Genomic DNA, 9,668 nt, shown 5'->3' with positions numbered 1-9,668 from the left:
AAGCGCGGGAAATCGGGCCTTCGGCCAGGCGCGCGGCCGCGATACGAATGTACCCGAAAGTCTCACGAGCTCCGCCCCAATAAGTAGGCTAGGTTAGTGTCTGCAGATCTGCAGTACCGCCGAGCCGCGAAATACAAATGCAGTGTTTCCTGGCCAACCAAGGCGTCAGTAGACCAGTTGAAGGATTTTCTGCGTAGTTGGTCAAGGTATGTAGCATTTTGTTTCTTTGGTTTTTTTTGTTTCACAAATCACAGACACACTCACAGGTTCGTTTCTCGTGCACATGGGCTTAGCCGCACAAATAGGGCTGTAGTCTGGTGGGCCCCCTAGTGGCTCTCTTTTACAACATGTACAATCTGTCTCTTATCTGTGGTGGTGACAGATAAGAGACAGATTGTAAAAAAAGAGATCCACTACAGCCCTATTTGTGGGGCTAACATGGGCTCAGCCTCAGTCATCGGCGGTCATTTGGTCATGGCCGTCAGGCTGTACCAATGCCGTGGGAGCGTGGCGAATGGCCAACCCCCCAGTTTTGGGGGTACCTGGTACGCCATGATCACTCGGCATCCCAATGGCAATGCCGAAATCCCGTGCCAAAGACAAAGGCCTAGGCTTTTGCTTTGTGGACTGTGGCCCATGATGCAGTAATTTTCCCAGTTCCGGATCGCGACAATTAACGTAGACAGGCACATGTGCAGTAACTGTTTTGGGGACTGAGAAATTCTTACCATGACAACTCTAGTCTAAGTCTAGTTCCGTGCCGACATAGGGTGTCAGTCACTTCGTCCTGTTTCCACTTCGCCCCATGTCACCTCACCCCTAGCCACTTCGTCCCCACATTGCCCTGCTGCAAATTCGCCCCATCCCACTCCACCCCATCTCCACATCGCTTCACCATCACTTGTTGATTGTAACATTTTCCTTAGCAAATTGCCTGAATTTGAACTTTTAATTCGGCTGGGCAGGCAGTCGACATTGCAACCTTCAAAACTAAACCAAAAGATGTTGAAGTTTAGATTGAGAGAAAGTGGCGATGGGGCGAAGAGGAAATGGGGCGATATAGTTAGGGGTGAAGCGGTCAGGGGCAAAGTGGAAATGGGGTGAGGTGACTGTAAATTTGCGAACTCAATAGGTGGGAATCAGACCATTATACAATTTTGGACTTTTTCCCTTTAAAAAAAATCCTCCAGAGCCACAAATCAGAAAAAAAAATGCAAAACTCTATAATTAACTGTTGAAGTCAATTTAGAATTGACAAAAGAATATTCAGAAAGAGTTCCATGCACGAACAACACTAATTTTCCCTTGAAATGTTATTGCAGCCATCAGAAAATGATAAAATGTTCTTAAAAGTGAAATTTTGCTCAGAAAATTCCCAGCATTTACTTAGAAAACACTTAGGATTTCTCAGACAAGTCTCATAGGTTTGTGCACAGGGGCATCAAGTGTTGTCTGCACTTACATGTAGAATTCTTTCTGAATATTTTGAACTTTTGGGGGAAGAAAAATAAAGGGACCATCACTGGATTCTAACCCAGCTGGGATCGTGACTTATGATCCGCTAGACAACAGATGCTACTCGGATTTGAAAGTAAATATTTAATGACCTTTATAGGTTCAGTCATGTATACGCATCAAAGAGGGCACTGTCTACTTGTAGCTGGCTAAATCGGCTAAAGATCGGTTAGATAATGAATTGAGTATGATAAAAGTACTCGGAATCGCACATGGTGAGTGGCATGCCTCCCTATAAATGTTTTGTTGATTTTTTGGCTCTCAAGATTTTTGACAAACCATCTGAACATGTCAGTGTGCAAGTAGAAAATCTGGCCGAAATTCTTTCTTTCTAAAATTTTCCTGAAAATGAAATTTGTATAAAAAGCTTACACTTTATCTTTGAAAACAGTATTTGTCTGAAAATGTGTTATCAGAGAACAATGCAAAAATGTGGCATTTCTTTTCAAACAATTCGGAATTAGAAGCATCTGGAAATGGGAAGACGACTGTAGTACAAAGCAAGGAAATGATCGAAACCATTAACCTGCAAGCCAGTTGAATCGATATTTGATAATGGCAGAATGGTAAAACTAAAATCCATGAATATTCTTTCCGGGCTAAATTCAAAGTCCAAATCCTCACCACATCAGGTCATGCTTAACTACACATGATCTACCACCCAAAACCCTGCAGTCCTAACTACTTGTACGGTAGGGCATTGTACTTCTTTTTTGATTTTAGACTTTGACCGTTGTACTGCAGTAGTACCCCATTATAAAGCCCAGTTTGTGCCAGAGTATACTGTTAATACTGTTACCATGCACTGAACCCCAAAATTTCCCCCAAAGTGCTAATAATGACGACAAGGGTACAACAAAATACCTGCAAGTTCAAAATGGCCTGCCAGCTTCTCCACATGTCAAAAGGTGAAGTAATATGTCTTCAGTGAGTCTTGCAATCATTTCTTGCGTTGAAAACTGACAAAATGCGACCAAATTCCACTCACACTGCCTGCTGTCAAGCAAACTTTGGAATGTGCACATAATGAGCTACTGCATGAAACCCTAAAGGAAAACAGTGGCAAACTACGTTGTCAAACCAGTGAATAGAGCGCGGATAATTTGTAATTGTCTCTATAATTTTATCATGATTTGCAATTGTGATTTGCAGTGCGGGTGCATCAGTACCAGCAAGTAGGAAAAATGCAACGGATGAGAATCCTGTGGCAGAAAGGATCTTGCCTGAACAAATTCTACAATGCAATTTGCAAGAGATACTCTTCTACCTGGAAGATACTTGGTGCTAATGGTGAGGACCTTACTAGCGGGACAAACTACCATATGTGTTTGTACTTGAAATTGATAAAGCTCTTTTTTTCCCTTTGGTGTCAAATTTCTTCATGTTATTTCTTCGGACAGTGGCCAGCATTATAATTTATCAAAGAAGGCAGTGATAGAACTTAATATTTTTTGCACCAAAGTCTTTTTTTTTTCATTTAGATTAGTGTTTTATCATGTTCTGTTATTTCCCCCCTCCCCATTTTGTTAAGATTTGCTGGAGTATCACCCTGCTGTAGCATCTGCTCTCTCCAAAGATGAACCTGTGGTTGCGTTAGAGAGTACCATCATAACACATGGGATGCCATACCCTCACAATCTCAGGTAACACCAGCCACATGCCAGGCAGTTGTGAAGGTTCTTTCTCTGTTCTCTCAAACAAAGCAAGATTGGTGTTGCATATAGTTGTTGAGCATGATCAGTCCATCATCATGCTGTCTGAAACATCTGACTTTTATCCTCATTTTGTGAAATAATCTTTCACAACATTGAATTCGAAAGAATGTGGAGTTTTCAGAAGGGGAAATTATAAACAGATTATACAAGATCAGGTAATCTTGCGGAAATCACATGATTGCGCGATCGAGCGATCGCGCCGAACATAGTTAAGGCACACATGTGGTGTACATAAGCATGACATTTATCTTCAGAAAATCTCTTATAGAGAAAATTGCTTGCCAAAAAAAATCAGTGACTTGTGCTTATTTCAGAATTGTGTTTTGTTTGTACATGGACAAAATAACTGTTATGTTCTCATTTTTACACTATAAATGTCGTCACATGTTATTGTTAAGTGTTAGAAAGGAATAATTTAACAAGCCCTGCATCATGTACATGTATACTTATCTGACTTTGCTGACTTTGCTTATGAGCATGCAAAGTTAAATGTTTAATCAAGAAAACTCTTACTGAAACTTCAATTGTATGCATATAACGTGTTTTGAATACTTTAACACCAAATTAAAGAAAAATGCAGACAACACACATGTGTAGATTGGCTTCAATCAATTAACATACTGCTTTTTTCAAAAAGTGTTGTTAAAATTTTTTCCTTTCACATAGATCAAATTGATTTTGCAGATTATTAAGAGCGTAAGATGTTAGAGGGGCTTCGTGAGTGCATGGCATGTGTTTGCTTTTCATAAAGCATCTTCTAATTTTCCATCTCAATTTAAAAATGTGTCAATCTTTAAACTGTCACAATGTGTATCGTTAATCCTAACCCTACCAGATACAGCACAGTGCATCAGGTTAAAAAGTCTGATGCACTTTGATGCACTGGGCAATCAACAGCAGCGGAACAATGCTACTGTCCAATCTTGTGGTGACTGGCAACCACAGACTTCCAGGCTGTTTGGCCTTGGGGAGAGTTGACCTGTTGGATCTTGTTACACTAGACAGACAAGCCACATAGAGAAATGATGCAGACTGATGTGTGTGGCAGGGCTTCTAGCCAAAGTAGGCTGGAGGGTTAAGGTTAATATGTTCACTACCTGGCTGAAAAGGGCTTGTTTGTCATTGCTGACATTTTAACCACAAGCTACTTAACCCTAACAGTCCTCAGTCCTCCAACAGGTGAAGGATTGAGGAGTGTTAGGGTTAATACAAATAGTCCATGTGTGTCCAGGATGGCTCAGGAAGTCGAGTCCATTGTTGCACAGAATGGTGTGACGCCAGCCACCATCGCTCTGATGAACGGAAAGCTACTCATCGGATTGAGGCAGACAGAATTGCAACATTTAACAGAGTGCTCTGGACCAATCAAAGCGTCTCGTAGAGACATTGCATGGGGTTTAAGTCAGGTGAGGAATGCATGTACATGTTCCTACACACCTCATCATACATCATTCTAAATTGAAAACGGAATTTTCATTTTGGTCAATTGACTACCACGGGTTGGACAATTTGGTTACATGTGAACCAGCGTGTGTGTAGGACTGTAAAAGATGGGGTGGAAATGAATTATGAAACTTTCACATCTACAGGGTATCATCTTAGTTCATTAACCCTAACAGTCCTCAATCCTTCACCTGTTGGAGGACTGAGAACTGTTAGGGTTAAAGAAAATGGTGCCTTTTGTAAAAGCAACATTTTGCCATACTACATGTAACCAATGCTAAATTCAAAATTGGTAAAACTGCACTATGACATTGAAAAGTCAGACCGAGCAGATATATTAACCAGGTCACAGACCTAGAACACTGGGAGGTGGGCCCGATATCTTGTACATCAGCCCCTGTATAGACCTGAGTGACCTTGTCTTGTTTTTATAAATTGTCCATTCCTTCTTGTTTTAAAAGTTCAGTTCTGGCAGTGCTAGGAAATAAGCTGATCAGGAATTGCAATCATAAAATGATTTTGATGGGGAAATGCCTAAAACTGAATGTGTAAGTACACATGTCGATCAAATTTTGTAGTTTTATGAAATCCAATAATGACTCAAGAGAGACATCCAAAGATCTGTTTGACCATCCTTCATACAGACGTGTACATCAAATCATTGATTCACGGTCTTGTAGGTTTGCTAGGCTTTGGTACTGTTTTTAATGAACAATCATTTGCTTATATGTTGATTTATAGGGACTTACAGGTGGTACCACAGTGTCAGGCACTATGATTGGGGCTCATCGTGCTGGAATACCTGTGTTTGTGACTGGAGGAATCGGGGGCGTCCACAGAGGAGGAGAAATAAGTTGGCTCATTTTTATCTGCCTGATTTTTCTGTGAATAAAGATGGGTCAGTTCAGACCAGCTCACTTCCTTGTTAAAAATGACATCACACCTCTGTAATCTATAGAATGCTCCTTTCACAAATAATCATAAAAAAGCTCCTTGACCCCTTCTCGGCGGGAATTTCTTTCTGAAAGCCGACTCCATGAATTCCAGCCTCACTTGGCCACAAAAGCCACCTGCCAAACCGCAAGTTCTTGGTTTGTGGCCCAGCGTGCTCTGCACGCTTTGAATTACACTGTGAAAAGGCTGATTGTTCGGTGGCATGCGGCTCTACTCAAGCTTCCACGTAACCGTTGCCTCTTTTCAAAGTGGGGACTATTGTGAAGCTGGTGATTATGATGCAAATTCGGTCTTTTCATTTCTGGGTTACACACAAAGACCAATTACCATATACACAAGATCCAGGGTCTGCCTTCTTTCACCGTGTTCACTCGAGCGTGGGCCGAGAATAATAGCTGAAAAGCGGGCTGAAGATCTGAGTTTGTATGGCGTGTTTTAACGAGTCCCGGCGTGAAGGGGTTAAATGGAGATTTGCACAAACATGGCCTGTACTGCATAAGGTGGCACACAACAAGCCAGTGACTTATCTAAGGTTTAAGACCAGCCTTATAACGGGCTCTCAACCAATACAAATGGCTAAATTGACTCACCGAGTATTCATTCTATATGCTACGTGTAAGTCAAATAGTCTGCGATCAGTAAAAAAAAGGACCATGTTATAAAAAGATACTGTGGCATGCATTTCTTATGAGAAGCCACATGGTTCAACCACATAAGGAACAGTATTTTTCTTGGTTTCTCTGGCACTTTTAAATAGGAAACTGTACCCCGGTAGAACAGGAGCACACATGTACATGTTCCTCAAAAAGAGTCCCTGAATCTACCCATACTAGCAAAGGTAATTGTGCGTGTTCATAAATTCTCATTGCTGAAATAAAACTCATCTTTATATTTTATTGATTGTCACAGGTATGGATGTTAGTGCTGACTTGACTGAATTAGGCCGCACTCCAATGGCAGTAATTTCAGCCGGCATCAAGTCGATATTGGATATTCCAAGAACCCTGGAATATTTGGTAAGCATGGAATGAAAAAGGAGGAAGTTACATATTCCAATCCAGCACTTTCATGCGGCATCAAAAGTTGCTCACCAAAAAAAAAAAAACCGACTTGAAAAGATCTGGATAATTAATGTTTTGGCATTCCAATTAACATATTTCTTCCCATTGAAGAACCTTAGATGCATGATATGTTGCTCACTCAGAAAAATAGTCAACACATCCACACCAAAATCCAGGTTTGCCAGTAACTGGATCCAGTAAACCGGTCCCACTACTCGTGTGGGTACTTAGCACATGCTCTTCTCCAATGCCACACTACACATTCCGGCCGCGAGTGTCACATGCACAAATGTCATATGTTGGACTTTTGGAACATAAATCACAGTTGTGATTGGTGAGAAAGCAGTGGGGCTGGGCATAATGGATTGGTCTATTGCAACATGCACTATTCAGTAGCATCAGTTATTAAAAAAAAGCTTCGCATTGCCGTAACAGCTAGTAGCAGGTACCATATAGTAATGACCCCTAAACATGGAATCAACCCGGCTTGGGCTTCGTCGTAGTAACCATGAAACACAGTTCTGTCTGTCATAAGAACAGGATGCTTCCTGTCTAGTCTCCATTCCAGCATTTACCACTGAATGAATCATTGGGCAAGTTCAATCAAGCACCATAGTTAACTATAGTTCAAGCAACTCTGATCAAACACACACAGTAGTGGTTGGACCAGTCTAGTCAACTATTTGCCATAAACCATTTTTAATAGCACAGTGCAGAGAGGACCAGTTATAAGAAAAATGCCAGAAAATATGATGTCACAAGTAAACGACCATTTTCACCCTTTTTTTGCTATTTTGCCCTTCCTTCTACCACCAATTCTCCCCTCCAGCCCAACGACATGACAACGGTTGACTAGGATCATTTACACTTCAACTTCACTGCACATGTGCTAGGTATGTCACAAACCAAACGCTAGTTAATTAGTGGTCTTTGATTGAACTTGCCTGTGGTTTTAAGCAGTGGTCTGCAATTTTCTATTACATGAGTAGGCAGTATAATTCAGGAAGGAGCTTGGTTAAGACTCTTACATTCAATCTTTTTGGTACATGTAAGAGACAAAACTCCATAGAACACCCATTCGTGATGCGAATTTTCCAGCTGATATGAAGTGTCATCTAACTGTAGCAACCATTGAGGGTCGTGACCTAAGTGAGAGCTTATGCTTCACATGTATAAAGGACAATTGTTTCAAGTGCTGTCTGCATTGAAAAACCTCATCTTTTTTATTTCCGCATCTACTTCATGTTATAAAGAGCTTTCCACACTAGTGTTTTTAAGAGATGACTGTATCTGTGCTTTCCATCCTTAATCCCAGGTTTTTGAAGTCAATCACTCTTTCTACAAGAACTCAAATACTGATTTAAAAGTCATGTACTCAGTGTTCTTAGCATAAAAGGTGTAATCCAACTTTGTCACCCTCAGTGTTTGTAGCATATAAGGTGTAATCCAACTTTGTCACCCTCAGTGTTTGTAGCATATAAGGTGTAATCCACCTTTGTCACCCCCAGTGTTTGTAGCATATAAGGTGTAATCCAACTTTGTCACCCTCAGTGTTTGTAGCATATAAGGTGTAATCCACCTTTGTCACCCTCAGTGTTTGTAGCACATAAGGTGTAATCCAACTTTGTCACCCTCAGTATTTGTAGCACATAAGGTGTAATCCTAATTTCCCACCCTCACTTTGCTCTTTGTTAATTTGCTCTTGTACCTCCTTCACGTGATCTAATGGTAGTGCTGCATCATCAACATAGTCTGGGTAGAATATTGTGACCAGATGTAGAGTTATTCCTCAAGACTTTGTTGATATAGCAAAGTCCAAATCTTCATATTCATTGAGTGCTTGACAACAGATGTCAAGTTGAGTATAAGAGAAATAGTGCTGGCATATCTCCTTGCAGCAGGCCTACATGTACATGTACGCTGTACATGTACTTTTAATAGCTGAGATGTCCAATTCTGTATTTTTGTTCTTTTTTGTCCTTCGCAGTCACCTTTGCCGTTACTTTTGGATTCAGAAGATCTTTTTCTGCTTCTAATATTTAGTTGGTGCTTCAATTTAAATCATTTTTAAATTTATAAAATATTGTTTATTTGGGATAGGAAACTGAAGGCGTTACTGTAGCAGCATTTGGTCCCAGTAGTTACTTCCCAGCATTCTTTACACCAAGCAGTGGATATCAAGCCCCAATACATGTCAAATGTGCAAGAGATGCTGCTGAATTAATAGGTACTGTTTCTCTTTTTGTGACGTGTTAAGTAGTAATTTGGTAATGAATGGTTTAATCTTTCTAAATGTAGTTGTAAGCTTTCGTTACTTATGTAATTCAGCTCTGAGACTATAGTTGGTGACTGTCTCTTTTAACAGTTTCTGACGCATTCTGAGGTACTCTAAAGAAATCAATGCAATGAGACTTCCCATGTGTGCCCATCATTTTATTATCCTTAAGCGATAGAGATGTAAAACATAATTTATTAAGTACAATGAAATAGTAGAAAAAAAGCTGTGTTTCCTTAGTCACATGCTCAGGAACAATGAATGTAAATGTATAATATTAAAACTATGCTCCCAAGCACATCACCAAACACTGCAAAGCAAGGAACCAACCACACAGTGCGCCATATTCCCCTCGCCTCACTCAACTTGAAGATGCAGGGCCAAGTGCACATCTTACATCAGTATAAAAGATCACACATCAAGCCCTTGTATCTTCAATTTTAAAAAGTACCGTTTTCTTCCATAATATTTTTCTTATGGATTTCCAACAGACTCCATTAGGCGCATACGTTTAGGAATTTCTAGAATCTAATGAGGAGACGTCAAGTGGTGGTTGAAAAGTCTCAACCGTTGTGGTTTTGAAATGATTAAATGGAAAGTTTTCGCATAGATTTCAGTTTGAGCGTGTGTGAAGGGATTTTTATCTATGAGTCCAGCAACTGATGTGAATGAAAATGTTTATTTCCTGTACAAAACAACATAATG

The 9,668-nt window shown here is 40.4% G+C and overlaps 1 protein-coding gene across 4 annotated transcripts in view; it reads left to right on the top strand.

The window, feature by feature from the left end:
- Nucleotides 1-29: 29 nt before the first annotated feature.
- Nucleotides 30-9,668, top strand: part of LOC110986192 (uncharacterized) — a 20,116-nt gene continuing 10,477 nt past the window's right edge. The window contains exons 1-8 of one of the 4 annotated variants that reach the window (XM_022247875.2): nucleotides 30-206; nucleotides 1,616-1,730; nucleotides 2,668-2,805; nucleotides 3,047-3,158; nucleotides 4,462-4,636; nucleotides 5,415-5,526; nucleotides 6,537-6,643; nucleotides 8,789-8,915. In XM_022247875.2, coding sequence (XP_022103567.2) covers nucleotides 1,703-1,730; nucleotides 2,668-2,805; nucleotides 3,047-3,158; nucleotides 4,462-4,636; nucleotides 5,415-5,526; nucleotides 6,537-6,643; nucleotides 8,789-8,915 — 799 coding nt within the window. In that variant the 5' untranslated portion in view covers nucleotides 30-206; nucleotides 1,616-1,702. Of the gene's footprint in view, nucleotides 207-1,615; nucleotides 1,731-2,235; nucleotides 2,424-2,667; nucleotides 2,806-3,046; nucleotides 3,159-4,461; nucleotides 4,637-5,414; nucleotides 5,527-6,536; nucleotides 6,644-8,788; nucleotides 8,916-9,668 lie in introns of those variants that run through there. The other 3 variants (XM_022247876.2, XM_022247874.2, XM_022247877.2) reach the window with 3 other exon arrangements.

The sequence above is a fragment of the Acanthaster planci genome, linkage group LG02, assembly GCF_054643075.1.
Source record: "Acanthaster planci isolate LZ-2023a linkage group LG02, COTS_SCS, whole genome shotgun sequence".
NCBI classification, from domain to species: Eukaryota; Metazoa; Echinodermata; class Asteroidea; order Valvatida; family Acanthasteridae; genus Acanthaster; species Acanthaster planci.
This window is presented reverse-complemented; position numbering and strand designations above follow the sequence as displayed.